At 45.0% G+C, this 20,492-nt stretch overlaps 1 protein-coding gene across 1 annotated transcript; it reads right to left on the bottom strand.

Moving 5' to 3' along the window:
- Positions 1-13,698: 13,698 nt before the first annotated feature.
- On the bottom strand, positions 13,699-18,964 carry ZDHHC22 (zinc finger DHHC-type palmitoyltransferase 22). The gene is made up of 2 exons (XM_054199426.1): positions 18,201-18,964; positions 13,699-13,964 (listed from the first exon to the last, which is right to left on the bottom strand). The coding sequence occupies exons 1-2, from the start codon at positions 18,760-18,762 to the stop codon at positions 13,699-13,701; spliced, it is 828 nt and encodes a 275-aa protein (XP_054055401.1). The 5' UTR covers positions 18,763-18,964.
- Between the last annotated feature and the right edge of the window lie 1,528 nt (positions 18,965-20,492).

Below are 20,492 nucleotides of genomic sequence, written 5' to 3'. Positions count from 1 at the left end.
TTGGAAGTCAGAACAGGATAGTCTTTGTCAAAGTGAAATTGGCTCCCACTCTTCAACATCCTATCGCTGACTATGCTTGCAGCATTCTTACACAATAATGCTTTCTGAGAACATTGAAAGTGCGTTGCTAACATCAATTGTGTGAGAAATAGCCAGAAAGAATTTCAAAACATTTGTTTACACACTAATTGTGCAAGGAAGACAAGTCTGAGCTTGAAGATAATCATCTGAATACTGAAACGCCTCCAGATGTATAATGGGAGCTGCAGCCAGCCCAAACTGGAAGAGAGAAGAGCGGTGAACTGCACTGAGGGTCTGTTGCTGTAATGCTTGTGGTCTGCAGTGGCAGCATTTGGGTAGCGACTGTTGTAGTTAGAGAGGTGATGCCCTTCAGTGTGAGATCCAGTACAACCAGGTGATCAGGCCCAGTCAGCATGGGTTTATGAAAGGCAGGTCCTGCTTGACAAACCTGATCTATGATAAGGTGACCCGCTTAGTGAATAGGGTTAAGGCTGTGGATATTGTTTACCTGGACTGTAATAAAGCCTTTGACACTGTTTCCCACAGCATTCTCCCAGAGAAACTAGCTGCTCATGACTTGGATGGGTGTATGTTTTGCTGGATAGAAAACTGGCTGGATGGCCGGGCCCAAAGAGTTGTGGTGAATGGAGTTAAATCCAGTTGGTGACTGGTCACAAGTGGTGTTCCCCAGGGCTCAGTATTGGGGCCAGTTCTGTTTAATATCTTTATCAACGACCTGGATGAGGGGGTGGAGTACACCCTCAGTAGATTTACAGATGACACCAAGTTGGGCGGGAGTGTTGATCTGCTCGAGGGTAGGAAGGGTCTACAGAGGGATCTGGACAGGTGGAATCGATGAGCCAAGGCCAATTGTATAAGGTTCAACAAGGCCAGGTGCCGGGACCTGCACCTGGGTCACAACAACTCCATGCAGCACTACAGGCTTGGGGGAGTGTGGCTGGAGAGATGCCTGGTGGAAAAGGACCTGGGGATGTTAGTTGACAGCCAGCTGAATATGAGCCAGCAGTGTGCCCAGGTAGCCAAGAAGGCCAACAGCATCCTGGCCTGTATCAGGAATAGTGTAGTGAGTAGAACTAGGGAAGTGATCATCCTGCTGTACTTGACATTGGTGAGGCTGCACCTCAAATACTGCGTTCAGTTTTGGGCCCCTCACTAGAAGAAAGATATTCAGGTGCTGGAGCATGTCCAGAGAAGGGGAACAAAGTTGGTGAGGGGTCTAGAGAACAAGTCTTATGAGGAGTAGCTGAGAGAACTGGGATTGTTTAGTCTGGAGAAAAGGAGACTGAGAGGAGACTTCGTCACTCTCTACAACTATGTGAATGGAGGTTGTAGCGAGGTGGGGGTTGGTCTCTTCTCCCAAGTAATAAGTGATAGGACAGCAGGAAACGGCCTCAAGTTGTGCCATGGGAGGTTTAGGATGGATATTAGGAAAAATTTCTTCACTGAAAGGGTTATCAAGCATTGGAACAGGCTGCCCAGGGGAGCAGTTGAATCACCATCCCTGGACATCTGTAAAGGATGGGTAGACGTGGTGCTGAGGGACATGGTTTAATGGTGGTTTTGGCAGTATTAAGTTAACGGTTGGACTTGATGATCTTAAAAGTCCCTTCCAACCTAGACAGTTCTACGATTCTATGAGATGTTGATGCACAGATACACCAATAGCCCTGACTAGTTTCTGGCAGTTCAAAATCAAGCTGGGCCATCTGGACGTGTGCCTCATGACCAAAGCCAAAGGGGCTATTTCTTTGAAAGGCTGGGATGCAAAGATAAAACTTGCCTGCACATTAAAATTGTTACCCTGTTAATTTTTTCCACAGCAAAACTTAAAACAGTGATGTTAGGCAAAGCAGAATGATGCATTACCTCTGCCTGATCCTGGAGGCAGCAAAGTTATGGGAAGCATTATTGCAGTTTCTAAGGCTTGCTTTTTTTCAAATTCCACTGCTTCTCCAGCACCTAAACACCTACCAGCCTGAGACACCATATTAGTACAGTAAAAGTACAGTAATACAGTAAAAAGGGTTAGTTTATCAGTGAGCTTAGTTGGGTGAGTAGAAGCAGATGAATGCCAGTAAAATAAAAATTCTGAATTCCTGGGGACGAGATTATTCCCCAATATCACTTTTCCTGTTCCATGTCATTATATGCATGGGTGAACACCTTAGAGGAGTACCTACATGCTTGCTTCATTTCACTGTTCTGGCAGTTGGTTCAGGAACAACCAAGTGCTGGGTAGCCCTGCAAAGATTGACTATTATCTCTTAAAAAATAATGGCAATAACAGTAACAGGCCACTGCCTGCATCTCACGTTAGTTTGGGGAAGGGAGGAAAACATCCCATTGTTCTTCACAGCTCAGCTTAACTTTGGGCATGCTTTTGTAATTTCTTTATCACACCTTATTCTGATGCAAGATCAGTCCTTAGCACATCATTTTTCAATCAATGGGCTACTGCATCCATTTTAGGTCCCTTCAAAATATAAATGTGACTAAAAATAAGCATTTATTTGCCTGAAATTGTTTCTGGTTGGGATGAGAATAAATGCGGTGGTGGAGGCCCCATCCCTGGAGACATTCAAGTCCAGGCTTGATGAGGCTCTGAGCAATCTGATCTAATTGAAGATGTCCCTGCTTACTGCAGGGGGGTTGGACTAAATGATCTTTAAAGGTCCCTTCCAACCCAACAGATTCTATGATTGTAAATACAGCAGTACTCGATTCTTGAACTCTTCTCATACATTTCCATGGCACCCAAGCCCCAGGTCAGAACGGCTCTAACCATTCAGGCTCTAACCTGAGCACACGCAACGGCATGAAATTGATATTGGCAATTGTGTTCATGCTTAATGTTCAACAGGTACCATCACCACTAATGTGTCTAACACATGCTTTTGGACTTTTTCCTTTATTTTGAGATTTGCCCCAGTCTCTTTCTTATTCATTCAAAAAAGATCTTGGTGTAGATGTGATATTTATGATGTGTAATATCAGCTCTCAGTCTTGTTTTAGTGATTCTTATTGATGTTCAGTATTTCCTTGGCATGACAAAATGTTTGTTTTAAATCATAAACTGTTCACAATGCACTGTAATTTTCCATTCCCTTTCTACAGTCTAAACAGTCACATCAGGTAGAAGATAAAATAGGAGAACTTTGAGTGAGGAACTGGTTGCCATATGGCTGATGCCTAAAATCTCAGCAATTTAAGGGAAAGAAAGTGGAAAAGGATGAAGTAAATTCCACAAAATTAATGCCATAAGTACGTGGCAGGTGTTAGTAAAGGAGAAGGAGAACAAAGGCAAAGGAAAGGAAAAGAATACTGAACAGCAATGGTATCAAGGATTTTTCTCACAGATGGGTGAAAATAGATTTTAAGGTAACCATCCACACATAGGGTCCTAAACCTGTTTTCCAGGTTTCTTTTTAAAAATGTGAACACTGTATTTTTAACCACAAAGATTATTTTTCCCATTTGATCTAGACATATAAGCTGAAATGTATCTCGATGGTGGAGATGGACTCACTTTCTTCTTTCCCTGAGTGGTTGCTCTTCTCCCCTCCTCTTTCCTCCAGCCAAAAAGTATGCTGTAGGCTTAAGTTTGTGGCTTTAATCCTGCAAATTACACCCAGCTCAAAGGTGCTTGGCACTGGCATTGCTACTGCTGCATGAAATAATTCAAACAATAACATATGGTTGGAATTGAGATGGCCCCAGGCTCACCTTGAAGAAGGCACTTTGATCTTCTCAGATGTAACGTGAGAAAAGCAATACTTGTTCCCTATTATAAAGTGCTTTAAGATTCTTGTATAAGAATTGCAATATTGGTATTTATTGCAAGTCATGGCTGTGGGCTGTCATGGTTCTGGTGCTGGATTTTCTAAAGGCTGAGCATCTATGTGGTTATACTAACCTACATTTTGTTTCATATTAATAAACTATACACTCACTGGGTTAAATTCCCCTAATGTAATTCCACAAATGAATGTAGAGACTGGTTTCTTATGGTTTGGAAAACTGAAAGGAAGAAATATAGGAGACTAAAATCTCTACTCCTATGCCTATCCAGGGAAATTTTTATAAATATATCAAGGTTGATAAGGCTAGGGCAATGGAGAGAGCGTTAGCTGGCTGTGTTGCAGATATAAAAAAAATACAATCTTTTGTGGTGTAAGCAGACATCTGTCTTGCCCCTCTCATATTAATTTATGCCCACACATGTCATTTTCCTCCCCAGCATGTAAACCTGTTCCTGTAACGGTAGTAAGGCAAGATGTGAAACTAGGGTCAAAAGCCTGGAGGCTTATCAGATGTTACATTTTCTTGTCTAAAAACTTACAATATTTGAAATCAGAAAAATACCCTCAATGCAGTCCTGGAAGACACTGAATACTGCAGCCTAACCAACAGAACTGAGAAACACATGAGCAAAATGAAGGGTGTGAGTAGTGCAGCTGTAGTTGTAGGACTGTGTCCGTGCTTGAAGCTAAGAATATGCCCAAATCTTTTTTCCTGGACTGAGCTATGGTGCTCTGCAGCTGGTAGGACTGAGTATTTTCATTATTGTCTTTTCATCCGTGGAGCTTCTGTCCTGCTTGCTTACCTGTGTTTACATAGTTTGCGCAATTTTGTTGGAGAGACACGGGGATTTGTCAAAGCCCAAGGTGAAAAAGATCTGGACATAAGATTTATAAAAATTGACTTTTGAGACAGCGTAAAGATTGATAATTCTCTCAGATGGCTTGTAATCTGTAGCAGTGCATTAATGAGTGGAATTTCTGTATGCCTTGAAGAAACTTCAGGGGCACATTCTTGGTATTTGTGCATCTATATAACCCAAGTGATTGAGCATTGCTCCCAAAATTCGCATTTGTTAAAGGACTTGACATTTGGCTAGTTAACTGCAAAAGAATTACTTTCTGTGATGTAGTTCTGGACAATTCTGACCACCAGAGTAAGGCTTCTAATGCCTCAGGGATTTCCTATGGGGAGTGAAAAATACGTAGAGCCTCTTAACACTTCAACTTAAATGTAAACTTTAATTTTAGGCTACTGCTGGAAATTTAAATTATGTATTGGTTGTATTTCCACTGGGGTTTCTGTAAGTAAATTTTATCAAAAAAGTATAAAAGGTCATTCGAGTTGATTCATAAATAATAATAGCTGAGCTAATGGAATGTCTACTCTCTCCTCTTTGGTATTTCGCAGATACTGTGAAGGTCTCCCAATTCTTCCACATAAATCTTTTCTATATGACCTGCTATGTTTTATCAAAAATGTTTCCCAAATGTATTAGATTTGGAAGGAGAGAGAAATGGAGCAAGAGTAAAGAAAAATAAAGAATATCTTAAAATGATGTCAGAATTCAAAAGTGATCTTAAATCTATTATGACATCTCAGTTTGCATGTATTTATGTAGCTGCTCTATTTAAGGGTACTGACATTTCCAGAAGTTCTTAATTGGCAATGTTCCTCCAAACCATATGAAAGTTGTGTTATGGGAAGTTAACATACCTAACTGTTCATTTCAATGTTAAAAAAAAAAACAAACAGAAATATTGATATGTTTTCTTCAGTTTACATACACACAGAATGGTCATTCTGACAGTACTTGAAAGTATAAAAGAGAGTGAAAACATAAGTGGTTCGACTATCTCTTAGTCCTATTGAAATGCTGAGAAATATCATCCTAACTCATCATTGAACAGAAAACTACTTTAGGGATGTAAAATTGTGAAGTTCTCTGGCATCTGCCAATCATTGCTGTAGCATTTACAAACAGAAGCCATGCGGGAATCACGTGGTCTGATCCCATGCTTATAAAGAGAAGACCAAAACACTGTTTTGTGCTTAATACATATTGCCTATATATAACTACTGTATTTTTGCACAACTATTTGTATTTCATGTTACTTCTATTGAATAAAGCACTGATACAAATAAATATTTTGAACCCATCTGAGATGGCAAGAAGTGCAATGCAGAATAGAAAAGGATCATAATAATATTACCAAATCCCAGGTGATCAGCATCTATCTCCTCTTGGCTTAAGCTTGAGCAACTATCTCCATAAAGAGTGGAAGCTGCTGTTTCTCCGGCTTATTTTTCCCCACTGTTTTCCAGCAAAAGCAGGCAGTTCCCTGTTCACTGTGCTTTACCCTGTTCAGTTCTGGAGCTCCCTAGATGTGAAGATTTCAGCTTCTCCAACGTAAGCTTGTTCTAAAGGCTGACAGTGGAAGAATTGCTGTTTGGACGTATTTCCTGAAATGTTAACATGTCATTTTCTTTCCGTAAATTGAACTCTATTTCTAGTTGATGCTTGTTTATCCAACAAGAATTATTTCTCCCAGCTTCCAAAACATGTGGATGGTTGCCACATTTTCCTCACATCCACTTTGGCTGTAGTTACCCAAGCTAGGCAAACATAACCGTGTTTTTCCTCTTACAAATCCATTTCTCAGCTTCTTAATCATTTTTTGGCTTTTCGGTGAACTCCATCTGGTTTGACTAATGAAGGCAAAGCTGAATATAATATTGTGTGTCTTTATTGCATCAGAGCAGCATGGAAAAGGTTTATTGAATTTTTTTTTTTGCTTCAAGTTCATCTTCAGATGCAGTCTGAAATGCTGCCATCTTATTCTGCAGGCTCATATTGAGTTTGACCATCATGCTATAATTTGTAGGCTGGGTTGGCACGCTCCTTCACATATTTCACACTTTCCTACTCTTTTTCCATCAACATAATACATAACCTGATGAGCCCCGCTGAAATTCATCCTTTCCCAGAATATGCCGATAGCTGATTGGATGATGCTGGACAAGTTTGGGCCAAATTAGTTCGTAAGGAGCAGTCAGTACACAAAGCCAAAAAGAGATTGTCAAGGGAAGAGATGTGGCTCCAATGTGACTACAGAATTTCTCCTACCCCAAACCTTCTACTGCCAAACACAGAAAGCTTCTGTGTCACATGGAAGTTCCTTGCCTGAGCTAAGGGGTTTTTACTGTTGACAGCCTGGATAGTAGTATTTCTTTCTGAGCTGACGGCATCTTTTGCTGCAGGACATTGGCTCTGCTCAGGTTGACTGTACCTGCCCGCTGCATTGATTATATAGACAAATTTCTGAAACACCTAACTACCCTAAAGCAACAGAGTGGTCTGAGATGGCAGTGGGCTAAATTCATACACCTGGAAAACACTCCAGTTCTGGGAGCCAGAAACTGGGTCTTACAGTTTGATTTGAAATTTCAGCTTTCCTCCTGGCAGGAAAAATATTTATGAGTTTTTTAGAGCTTTGATTCCAGAGGCTTTAAAAGGGATTTTAGATCTGTGTGAACTACATTGCTGATAGCTTAGTGGAACTTTGTTGACACCTTTTGTTTTCTGCAGTCAGTCCCTTTATTTCCTTGTGCCTTCTTTAATGGCTTCATATTCACAAATTAGCTTATTTCCTTGGATTGTTAGTGTCAACGGAAGTATAAGGGAAGACATCTAGAGCACTCATAAACTTGCAGTCTAGTGCATACTGGTCTAGAGACATGGATAGATGGGTCCAAAAGATTTTTTTATACCCTATATTGTGCTTGAAGAGAAAAGGAAAAAAATCTTTGCCTTAACAATAACACTTCTAAAATCTTAATCAAGTTTTGTTTAGTGTAATAACTACTTGATTAATCAAGGTTTTCTCAGACAAATCCATCTCACTAAGTGTTACAAGTATTCCCTGGAGAAGAAAATCATAGCATTGATACATGCTACTGGGAGGACTTATGGTGGTCTTCAGTATTGTATAAACCACTCTTATTTAATTTAACACTGGATGTTTTGGGAGAACATCTAATGACAGCCTTGAATATCAAACTCAGTGTAGATTAATAAAGAACTGATACTTGAAAGTTTTCAGTAGGGGGACAGGTTCTCCAAGTCTTGAAGGAACTTCCATTGCTCAAAACATTGATCTTAGCTTTGAATGCTTGGAAGTTCTTACCTAGTGAAACACTTTCTCCTTTAGGTAATGTGATTTTGAAGTTTTTCTCAAGCTGCTTTCATAACATCTGGACTATGTGGACCTGTTTGAATTTGGCAGTTCATGTTTAGACATAGAAAGACTGCTTATGTTGTACTGGTCAACAATTTCCTCCCAGTGATCATAAACTATTAGGAGTCCTGGCTGATGATACTGGATATGTCTTTTGTTTTTCTGTCACTGAACATAAAGCTCATTTGTGATCTCAAGCAGTTCTGGATGATAACATAATTTCTTGATAACAGCGTCTGTGGCAAAGCTACATTCAGCAGTTGTGTGTTGACTCTTAGGGCACTCTCATGTGGGTCCACTGTGTTAAACCCACTGCCCAGTGAATATATAAGATTCTTAAGGGTATAGCAATCTATTGTATTTTTGTCAGTCTGATGATACGTATGTTCATGTCTTCATCTCTTCTTATCCAACACAAGCAGCTAAAAGTCTAACTTGACATCTAATGGAAATTTTCCAGTCAGGCATGATAACGTGAATCTGGGAATCATGGGTGGTAAAGATAAACTGAGCAAAACAGCTGAAATACATGCCAGAAGCTGTGCCTTCCCCTAAGTTGGTGGATATGCAGTAATCACAGGAAACCCAAGTTGATAACTATTCAAGATCAAGGTAGATTAACAGCAGTGTTTAGAAAATCAGTAGCAGACAAATGAAACTTTCCCATCCCTGTTGATCACAAGGTGAATCTTCTCTTTCACATGTAGAGCTTGCTATTGTGTTCCACTGCTTTGACTCTTTTGAAGTAAACTGATCAACATACTCCATTTATTTTTAATTGATAGCAATTCTGGAACTACTACTAAGGTGTCTGCTAAAGTGTTAAATGAGGCACTGTGCAGACAGTGTATGACACTAGTACTTGAGAACTTGCATTTTTTATTTGTCAACATTTGGGGAGGCTAGATGATGCTGGCTCCAAAAGCCTTGAGGGACATGGGACTGGCCTGCTTGAGCTCTGACGTCACTTGCCAGTTAGATTCAGTAGGACAACCAATGCTAAAACCTCTTTGGTGTAATGAAGATGAAGCTTCTGGCTGGATGGCTCCATAAGAGGACTGAAGCACTAATTGGTCCGTGTTTGATGACATTTGGTGTAATCTCCAAGAACTTTTTATTCCTCTGGTTATCTGGAAAAGAGCTGGAAAAGCAGAGAATCCACATGTGGACATGTAGTTACTAGAGAAGATCTTACTGTTTGTTAATGTAAGTTGTCCAACACTGCGTTTCCATTGATTTAAATATCTAGCAGGGCACAGAGACTCCACGTATGCTTTAATTTGTCTTCTCCCTTTATTTATTTATATTGAACAAGTAGGTCATTGCTTTACTTTAACCGTGATAGTTCTGGCTAGTCTTTAAATAACTTGAAGAGAACTATATAGATTCTGCTGTTGCTACTTATGACTTCTACCCATGCATCTCTTGCTTGTAACATCATTTGCTGTTCAAGAGAGAAATACCCTTTTGGCTGTGCTTGGGCTTTGAGGTTTTTTGTGCAGAAAGTGATTAGCAGTGAGTTTTCTCAGTCTCGGCTTTATTTGTGTCCATCCAGTTAACAATCAATGAAGATAACTTGAATTCTATTGTCTTAACTTCTACTGCCTGATGCGTCTCAGTGCATCATCCCTACAAACATCAAATCACTTCTGCTCTCACTGGGGCCACTGTCTCTGATTGCTCTCTTCTGACTGTTGTAAAGATAGATGCCCTAAACTCTGACCTCAGCTTTTCTTTCTCTCAGTCCAGGACTATCCGTCCTCCTCCAGCTATCTCCTTACAGTTAATGAGTCTCCTCATTCATTTATTCTGTCTCCTTGCAAGTATTTTTAGACTGTGATCATCTCCCTTGAGTTGGCTATTTCTTAAACAAGATAAATGCTATTTCATGTCATCTTTTCTCATGTGTTCACTGTTCCTTATTACTTGATGTTTTAACTCCATATCCTCTGAGGATATCAAATGAAGACTTTCTGCATCCAGGCCTTGGGGGCTGCCCAATGGTGTAGTACGAAGAGGAAAGCCATCTATTTCTTATTTTGCATGAGATTCTTACTATACATAAGAACAGACTTTTTCTGATTTACTTCACAGTTGCATTCCCTAACTGGCTCTATACTGTCATTGCAAAGACTTCTGAGACCTTAGAGGTGGCACCATTTTTTCAGGTAGCCACACTTAAAATAGACAAGCCACTAAGCAAAAGTCCATGGTTTCTGTGCAAGGTCTTAAGCAACAGGGAGCTTTTGCTTCAGACATTGGCATTATCAGAGAAGAAATGCTCACCTGATTTTCCAAAGCCAGAGAAGTGTTTGATTTTTAAAACCTTCATAAGTATTTAGACATTGTCACAAGAAACCATGTTCCAAAATATACTTGCTCTTGCAGCTGCTATTTAATAAAATGCAAAGAATAAGTAATGGCTCTCTAAACATGGAAAATGAGAAGCTTTTAGTATTTACCCTTATAAAACTTTACAGCTATTGAACAGATTTAGAATTTTTAACACTGCCATTGGGCTCAGCCTTCATTTACTAAGTCATAGCTAAGAGCAAACGTTCTGTTCACAGTTGTTGAGCCCTGTTACTTTTTGTTGCCAAGGATTTCTATAAGAGGATGCACAGGTATGACAAGGAAGGGATGTCAGGGCAGCTGGATAATTAAAGAGCTACTCTCAACTGTTCCTGCAGAACCACTACTCTGTCCCAAACAGGGCAGTCCACACACTTGGAAATGAACAGAGAAATAAGCCAATATACAGGGTCAGTCTAATGTTACATTTTTATAGCTTGCTTCGTCCCAGAGGAACATAACTATGAAGGCTGTATCCATCTGAAAGTCCCACCACTACTTCTGAAATCCAGCAGTTTGCTGCAAAGGAACAGTTTAGCTGCGTAAAATGGCAATGCATCAACTTACAGCTCAGAGCACAGGTACCTGACAGAAAGAATAATTGTGGGGAACTGTGCTGCAGTTACTCAAACCGGGATCTCTCTGCTTTAGCAAGGACCGAGACTTCACGACGAGGGCGGACAGCCGTGATTCTGAGGCAGGGGCTGGGCATGATCCAACCCTGGTGTGAAGAGGCAACAGGCTTCATGGACAACTAATCCTGTTGTGCTGCGTGGGGGCTGTCCTTGCAAAGCGGCCCACCGAAACTCTGAGCGGGTTTTGCCCTTCTCAGCCTGCGGTCCCGAAGAGGTCACAGCCTGAGGCAGCGCAGCAGCAGGCACCGAGTGCCACGAGCTGCCCGAGACTGCAGTGTCAATCAAACGCCAAAAGCAGAGGGTGAGGGTGTGAAACCATAATTTCTGCTGACATGAGGAAGGTGCTGGCTGAAATGTTGGGAGCCTGTTGCCTCTAGCAATATACAAAAACGAAGAAGTTGGATCAACCGGTCTGTGGAATAAGAATAATCCTGGGAATCCTTCCAAGGCGAGGTGTATGGCACGAGGCACTGGCTCCGGTTCCAGCGACAAGGTGACTGTCTGCTCACCTTGATGCTATTGTGCCAGTAAGGAATAATTTACATCAAGATGCTGTTTGTGGGCGATGATAATAGCTTAATTTTCCTGTAGCTTTCAGTTGAGGTTGATTGTGTAATTTATAAATAGAAATTAGAATGGGTCTGCGAGTCGTTTATTAGATGCATTTTTAGATTGGTCATTACATTAAAGTAGGAAGAGTGAAAGGACTTGTCCAAAATCACATGATGAATTATTAGTGATAAACAAATCCTAACTTTTTCCTTCAACATGTCCGTGCGTATGCTGTAACAAATGTACAGAGACAGCTAATGAACTGTCAAAAAGCACAATACAGCTCATGTAAAAAATCAGAACACTTTTTATTGTTCACTGTTAGTGAAAATACAGCGTATTACTCATGGGAACAGCGGTGCATTCATGTGAACACACAGAGTGTGGAAGGACATACATCCTACAGCTTTTAATTTTCCAGCTAAGGGTTTTTCCAGTATATTTTCATGGTTACTCTGCTCATCACAATAGACTTTGTTTGTTATTGATCAAATGTGTATGCAAGTCTGTAGCAGTGAAGGACGGTTACAAAGCCTGTAGCAATGAGTGCCTCTGTTATGGCTCGTGAGAAACGCAAGGATGAAAGCAGGTGCATTCTTCGACCTGAGATGCACCGAGAGCATTTCTGAGGAAGAAATAACATTTTTCACGGCTTGTCAGCATACTCCCCAGCCTACTGAAGAGAAGCAATGGATTCCTATCCAGCCCGCATAAGCTGATGCAGTTTCCCAAAACAGAGGCTTCTTGTTGCAGCTGCTGGAGAATCCAGTGCTATGATCCTCATAGAGATGTCATGGTATCCTTTCTTAAGGCACCTATTAAGCATAGGATCTCAGCACTGATCTCATGGGCTGTTGCTGCAGCTAGAAAACAACTGACACATTAGGCTGATTAATCCCTGTAGTAATTCCATTAACCTCCTTAATGGAGTTATAACATGGATGAATTTACCCCTCTGCAGCAATGCGAGAGGTAATTGCCCTGGAGAGCCTATAAATACGGTGTGGCAGGGATATTTGAGGTAAACATTTTTTTGTTTGTTTTAGTGCAAAGTGAAGCTTCCTGACCAGCTGGAAAACCTCCCTGTCTTCTGAGATTTTGAATTCTTCACAGCACTAATGGTGCAGGTGCCCCTGTGAGAGGGTGATGCATCAGGGCTCAGGCGCATCAGCAGGGCTCTTGGCACCCTACTGACAGCTCGCTGTGTGTCCACACTTCCCCTTCTCTCTCTCACAGGCACACACAGCCTGCCTCATCACACAGCTTCTCAGACACAGCTTTTTCATTCACCTCTGCGGTCTCCTCTCCTTGTGCCTCCATCTGATCACTATTTATCTACTTGCTGCTCCCTGTCAGAAGGGCAGCTTTGCCTGGACTGTGTCATTGGGCAAAGGACTGCTAAAAATAAGTAGTGGAGCTACAGTCCTGACATATCATTGCACAGGGAGCAGATCAAGAACAGAAATGAGAAATTCTGTATTTCTCTTTGTTTCCTTCCTGATTTTCTAGCCTGTGGAGAGAAGGTTTACCTGTCGCCTTAGCCATGTGCATAGCTTGCTTCTAGGGCAGCTTGATTGCATTGCAGTTCTGTCATTAAAGGCTTCTCAGTACCGTGATGTTACCTCAAGCATATCAGAGCCAAAAGGGCACCCTGCAAACCCCTCCCAAGGAACAGACAGAGACACTGTTTTTGCAGTCTACCACAACAGGCCAGGCTCTCTGAAAGCTCCTGCTGCGGTTCATAAGGGACTATATAGGGTGGCTAATGGGGCTGGGGGCTGGAGGAGTCAGGCAGGAAGCCACAGGAAGGTCTGACTAATTTTTCTGCTAGTTCAAAGACTGTTGCCACGTACGCAGGTGCAGTGATGTGACTACTAAGCTGCGGTATCTCTTAATCTACATGGTTTGTGATCTCCTTGTTAATATGCTAAATTTATTCTGTTTGATAGCCAGTCCTTTCCTCCCACAGAGGCTGCAATCCCGAGAGATGGAGTCGCCCAGCCCTTCAGTGATCCAGGAGACAGTGGGAGAGAACAGGGGAGGTGTTGTGTGCATGGGATGCACGCACATTCCTGGGGATTTTATTTCACTTTCTGCCTACGGTAGTCACTTCCCACATTCAGCACAGGGATGAGAAGTCCTAGCAGCCACCTCTTGCCAAAGACCTCTTGCAGGTTCTCCCTCCAGGGCCGGGCTCTTACCACTATCCCTTTCCGCACCTGGTACCGCGTCTGCCCACGCAGGATCAGCAGCATCTGGTGGCAGCAGAAACCAGCGCAGGCCAGTCCAATCCCAAGCCAGAGGTAGAGCATGAGGATGACAAACATCTCAGAGCTAAGGAGAGCTCCTGCAGACCAAGAATCAGGGAGAGGGAGGACAATAAAAGAACGAGTTTAGACACACCTCACATGCCAGTGTAACGCTCAGCCCCGAGAAATGACGAGCTGCCTGTATTCTCCGGCCACAAGCGGGGAGTTAGGAGCAAGACAGGCTGGTTGCTCTAACTATATAATATTGTTTCATTTGTAGTGTCTGATGCAATGGACCTCGCTGGGGAAATACTAAAATGATACACTTCTCCCTTTGCTGTTAATGAGAGGCTCTAGGTAACAGGGGCAAATTCAGCCAGAAGTGAAATATGTCTGTAAGACTTCACTATTTTGAAGAATGGTTAATTTATTTCAGGATCTACCGGCTCATCACAGCAAGTCTAAGATTTCTAGGTTCCTTTTGAAAAGAGATGTGGGTCCTACAGTATGTAGATGCTTCCAGAAGCCTTACTGTGTGCATTAATACTAGGCAGAAAAATCTGGGATTTTGCTCTGTCTCTCTCTCAAATCACATTTAAAAAATATCTTAAAAAAGAAAAATAAATCAGTAATGACTTTTCTACCATTGGGCAAAGGCAGTTTTCATATGAATGCAAGAAACAGAAACAGAAAACTTTCCAAAATATAATCTAAACTCCTTTTTTAAAACTGCTGCTGGAATGTTCAAAATACTTTGTAGTCTGAAGCTCTTAATTTAACAGGTTTTGTAGCATGTATTTATGCTGAATATATTTAAATAAAAATGTTCTGTGGGCCCTTTCCTCTACAATGATTTTAGAACTCCTTCTGGAAAATATTAGTATAATAGCAGGTATCACTGAGTGACCTTTCAGTGCGTAGGCAGATCTAAGCCCATTAAAATAATATTCTCTGTGTGTGTATACGAATGTGTACACACGTATTTTGTGTATATTGGTATATTATTAAACACCCATATGTACACACAGGCATACAAAGAAAATTAAATGTGTGTCAATACTGGTATAAATATATCTCTTACTGGTTCCTGCGAGGTTTAAGAATGAAGAAGCTCTCGCATGTTCCCATCCCTCTGGATGGGACAGACAGACTCAGGCAGGTGAAAGCTCTGGTTGCTCTACGGCCCTACAAGAGCAATTCTGCTGGCGCAGGGATTGCACGGACGGTAGAGGTCTGCTGCCTAAAACAGGTACATGGCTGCTTCAGGGTTTAAATTCAATACAAGGGTGGCTGGATAAGCGTCTCTTGCTTCTCTTATACAGAAGGCTGGATTAGGTGGTGTCATCTGGTTTTGCAATCTGTGAATCCCGGCTTCTCCACCTGGCAGTGCTGTAAGTGAGAGATCGGGGCTGACCTGTGACGATCACGTCAAGCTTTGGGCTCAGCCAGCAGGCCCCTCTGAGGATGATTTGTAAGGACACTGACTCCAGCCTCGAGCTTTCAGAGATTGTCCTCACTTGAAAATGGCAAAGGAGTCATTCAGTTTTCTTCCTAAATGCAATGTCATCTTTCCCTTCTCATTAGATCCCATTCAGCTCAGTGGGCTTCATATGCAATAACAGCAAGGGAAGAACAAGCCCCTTAGGATGATGACAAATCCTCATACCAATTCTGTCGGAATAACTTAATTTATCAGGTAGGAAGCCCAAAGCCAAATATGGGCTTCTGAGCCCCTCTTTTACTGGACCAGAGCGTGACAGACATTTGTTCTTTCCTACAGCTGATATTCAGATGGGATACGGAGAAAGACAGCTATTTTCTTTAGAGCCTTTGCAAGGCGGCTGTAAGCTTTATTTCTATGAGCTGCAGAAATTCAACATCAAGAGAGTAATTATCCTTGTTTCCCCTTGCAAATATTAAGCATCTCTGTGCCATGCTATCCAGATACATGATTTTTTTAACCTTTTCTTCAGGTTACCTAGAAAAGCATTTTCTATAATTTCTTTTGTGGATCCAATCTGACCTGTGTTTACAAACGTGCGCTCCATTTGTCCCTCATGCATTTTAGTCTCGGATTCACTTTTTCTCTGACCTGGTGTGGTCTCAAGCTTATTGCCATACATTATCTATGCTAGAAAAGCTGAATCACAGGCTGAAATTATAGACTCTGGGTCAGATTCTAAAATCCATGCCCAAGCACAGTCTGGGCCAACTGAAAATTTTCCCAGCATGAAAACAGGGAGCGCTCAGTTGACATAAGACCAGCAGATTCACCCTTCATCCTCCTATACTCCTCCTCCCGTGCAGAGGGCATGATGGAGAAGGAGAAAGGTAAATTTTTTTCCCTGCTATAGCAATGCTCTCTTTAGATCCTACAACAACCCTTAAGTAATAGTTGCGTTAGCTGAAAAATACTGGGTGGACAACCCTTCCAGGCAACTATTCCAGGCTGTGTTTTTCTTTCCAGAACTGGAGGTTAAATATGCTGGTAGAAACCCAGTAGGCCATTATTCCCAAGCAGCCAAGACACCACATGCCCATATATTGCTGGGTGAGGCAGCAGTTCTCCCCTCAGCTGAGCTAGAGGTTCAGTGGGAGCTGTTGGGAGCTGCTGCCTCTCGAGGGTGTTCTGGCTCTCAGCTCCCAGCTCTTGCACCCAGCGCCATTGTGTCCCACTCAAACACTCCCCATGCCGTCCTTGGCACTGCAATTGCTGACGCCGGAGCTGGGGCACTTCAGTGGCTCTTCAAACATATGCCAGGACCCAGCTCAGTGCAGATGAGCCCACAGAGTCAGAGAGAGAGAACTAATTCCTTGATAATCTCCTCCCACATCCCCGTTCCCCCTCCCAGGCTGCTGTGCTGAGCACAGCTTAGGCACAGGGGAAAATCATTCCCAGTGTTTTTAATGCTAGCGAAGCTCATGCAACATTATTTACAAAAATTCTTCTACTTGGAAAAATGACTCCATAAAAATGTCATGGCAGGATTTCATGTTTATTGTCTCTCAGTGATTACCATGACAAATCTGCTAATTTGCCAAGTAGAGAGATATTTGTTTGTTTTCAGATGGCAACCCTGCAAACCCAGCCTGGAATTCTAAAAGCAAGCTGGGGCCTCTCTGGCTCCTGCATCCCCAGCAGCGGAAACTCCACGCTCAGATCATCATCAACACTTCTGGTGATGGTGCACGAGCCAAAACACATTCTGGGCCCTTCTTACTGAGCTCAGCTGAATCTGCAAAGCTAAAATATATGGGATACCTATTTTAGTCTAACAAAAGCTGATCTAAGTGTGCGAAGCATGAGCTGCACAGGGGGAGAAATAGCATTTTTCTGCCGTTGCTTTCAGGGCAGAATACCAGTCTAAGCTGTCTGCATAGTCAGTTCTCTGAGACCAGGCTTTATCTAGTTCTTGGGTTTGGACAGAGAAAGGGTTGAGGTTGGAGTGTTTGAGGGCGTGTTGAAAGGTGAGGAGGCGAGGATGGGAGAGGAAGAGTTATGGGAGCAGAATCAGGAGGGGGAAGGGGAAAGTTTGTGGAGATTTATGGAAGGGCAGGAGGAGAGGGGAAAGGGGGAGAAGCAGAATGACGGGTAAGGGATGGGGACAAGGAGAAAGAAATATTCCCTTTTGGTGTGGGGCTTGTGCAAAGAGCAGGCACAGAGAATTTCCTCTGGTTCTCTGTGGACCCCCAGACTGGGGTCATGAATGAGGTGGCTGATCCTGTCATGTTAACTCCTCTCTTGGTTTCTGTTGCCTGAACCCCAATTCTCCTGTGCTGGAAGGATGGCAAGATCTCAGTATTTTTATTCTGCCAGGAGGCAGGTGACAGTGGAGGGGGTGAGTGGAGACCTGGATGAAGACAATGAGAATATCTCTGCTGGGATATAGAGAACCGTCAGACTTGTAGGATACAAAACCCTACGGACCACCCACCTCTGCCTGTGACAGGCAAAAGATTCCCCTCACCTGAAGTACAAAGAGTGAAATCCCTCTCCTATGTCTAATTGCAACACACTCCCTGCATGACTGATAGTCCTATTCTAGCACTGACAAGCTGGTTATGGGGCATTTTCCAGAACATTAGGAATAGGGCTGTGGCTGTAACCTGGAGTGGGTCCCAGCCTCTATTTCAGGTGAAGCAAAATCCTTTGCAAAGGCTGTCTCTAGCCTCTAAAGAGGACTTCATTGAACAAAGCTAATTCTCCCTCTTGCCCATTTCCCCACCACCGTTCCCCACACACAGCTATCTGAAGAAGATCATGCCCCCCCCCCACCACTGCAGGAGCCTTGGAGGAGGAAGACGGTCTTCATCTCCAAGGAAGGAGTTCTTACCTGAGAAGAACTGGCTGATGGAGTGAGGCAGAAGAGTGAGGAAGGCCAGCGGGTTCGCAAAGGACATGGAGAGTGCAGCAGAAATGTAAGCCATGCCTGCCACCAGGGAGTCGAGGCAAGCCAGGGAGGTGTAGAGGCAGAACATGATGAAGTTTCGCATGTTCCTGCTCCCAATGCAGTTCCCTGTGAAGAAACAGTGGTGGTCATGCCTCTGGGTGACTCTGGCACACAGTCTACAGAAGTGAGTGCTGGGCAAGGCTGAGCCAGGGGACCTGCTTCCATCCAGCCAGTCCGCCACCACTTCGGCTCCTTCGCCCAAGTTTAAGCCCTTGCCCAAGTCCTCAGGGGAGCTCTGGATCACAAGGATGTAGTTGCCCAGGGCATTAGCTGAGAGGAAGAGGAAGAGGGCCCCATGCAGCAGAGCAGGAGAGAAAAGTGGGGTGGTGGAAGGGTCTCTGAACATGCTGGGGATGAAGAGAAAGATCTGGAGGACGAAGGTCACTAGGGAGATGCACAAGAAGTAGGCTGGAGCGACAACATTGAGCAACCTGAGAACTAGCATTGCGGATTACGTTCCTGCAGGGGAAAGCAAGGAGAGAAGGAACATCACCGCTCCGGCTGCACACTTCATCCTTCCATTTCCTGCCGGGTCCCGGCCCCGCCGCCTCCGGGCAATGCCCTCCGGGGGCCGCTCTCCCCCGCCGCCGCCCCACGGCCCCGGCCGGGCCGGGGCAAAGGGACAGCCCGTGGGCAGCGACCGCTCCCCGGCGCCCGGAGAACGCACCCCGGCCCCGGCGTTTGCCTCCGGCGAACTTGCAGCAGCGATGCCCCGCAGGGGGCTGCGGAGGCTGGAGGGGAGAGCCGGCTCCCGCGGTGTGCCGGCGATGTGGGCTCCGCTCGCCTAGCAGAGTCCCTCTGCCAGGCAGGGTCAGTTTTGGTATTGCATGAGAGGAAAAAAGGTGGTGCTGGAGGAGGGGGGAGTGAATGGAAGGGGGGGGGGGGGGGGGAGGAGAAGGGGAGGGGGGAGAGGTTGCTCTAATCCACTGCAATACGGATCAAATCCAATGCTCTAATTTACCCTTTAAAGCCACGGATCTACAGATTACCTCTATGACCGCTGCCCTGCTCTGCACGAAATTAGAAAATGCATAAAACAGCTGGTCAAGTGCTGTCCGGATGCAACCTGCGGCGCCGGGCTACCGAGCCGGGGCGGCCCCGCAGCCGCAGCCGCGGCTCCGGCCGGGCACGGCTCATCCCCGCCGGCCGGCCCCCCCCCGCCCTGGCCCCGGGGCTCAGCCTACATCGCCAGGGCACCGGGAAGCCCGGGGGACCAAACGCAGCGGAGAGCTAGCCGGGTGGCGGTGTGGGTGTCCCGGCACCCCGAGCACCCCCTCGCCGGCAGCCCCAGGGGCTCCCCTGCGCCGCCGTGTCTGCAGCGCCCCGGCGGCCCGGGGTGGGGGTCGTGTTCGCCTCGGCCCCGCGGCGCTGGGAGCCGCACGCCGCCACCTTGTCCCCGGGCGCGGCGGGTGCCGCCCGGTACCGGCGTGTCTGGCGCCGGAGGAGCCGCCGCTACCGCCCGCCGCGGCGGCCGCCCCCGGCCATGCCGAGACCCCCACGGCAGTCGAGCCGGAGCACAGCCCGGCGTCTGCCCTGCCCGCACGGTTCGGCCTTGTCCCTGTCCCTGTCCCTGTCCCCCCTCTCTCTGTCCCTGCTCCGTGTCTGTCTCTGTCCGTCTCCTGCCCTGTCTCTCTCTCTGTCCCTGCGCTTTTCAGCCCTTGTCCTCTCTTCTTCCTCTCTCTCCCTCTCTGTCTCCCTCCCCAGTTCTGTTGTCCGATCTTCTCTCTCCCCCGACTCTGCCCGTGTCCGGTGGCTCCCCCTGCCCCTCGCCGTGTCCCTGTCCTTGTCCCTGTCCCGGAGCTGTCCCTTCAGCACCACCCGCACCTCCTGCGGGTCACTCCGTCCCTCTCCGAGCACGACCCGGGGGGCCCTGGGGAGGAGAAGGGTGTTCCTGGGGCTCTGAAATCCTGACAAGTCCCACGGGGAGAGCAGGGAGGTGGGAAAGGGAGGTTATGCCTGCTCCAGCCCGCAGAGCATCCTTCCTTCCTTCCCGCAACATGGGGAAGGGAGGCAAGGTGAGGCTGCAGCGAGTCTCCCTGCCACCCCAAAGCGGCCCCTATTGGAACGAGCATCTGAGGGAAGGCGAAATTTGCAGGTCTCTGCGGGTTCAAAGCCTCCTTGGGTTTGAAGGGCATCTTTGCACAACAGCAGGTAGGTAGGAAAGGCTTTGAGCTG

The sequence above is a fragment of the Rissa tridactyla genome, chromosome 4 (assembly GCF_028500815.1).
Source record: "Rissa tridactyla isolate bRisTri1 chromosome 4, bRisTri1.patW.cur.20221130, whole genome shotgun sequence".
NCBI classification, from domain to species: Eukaryota; Metazoa; Chordata; class Aves; order Charadriiformes; family Laridae; genus Rissa; species Rissa tridactyla.
This window is presented reverse-complemented; position numbering and strand designations above follow the sequence as displayed.

Excerpts from the sequence above, each read along its gene's own strand:
- ZDHHC22 (XM_054199426.1), bottom strand. The coding sequence starts at position 18,762 with ATGCTAGTTCTCAGGTTGCTCAATGTTGTCGCTCCAGCCTACTTCTTG. Across the intron at positions 13,965-18,200 it reads CATCAGCCAGTTCTTCTCAG|GAGCTCTCCTTAGCTCTGAG; the intron begins GTAAGAACTCCT and ends CTTGGTCTGCAG.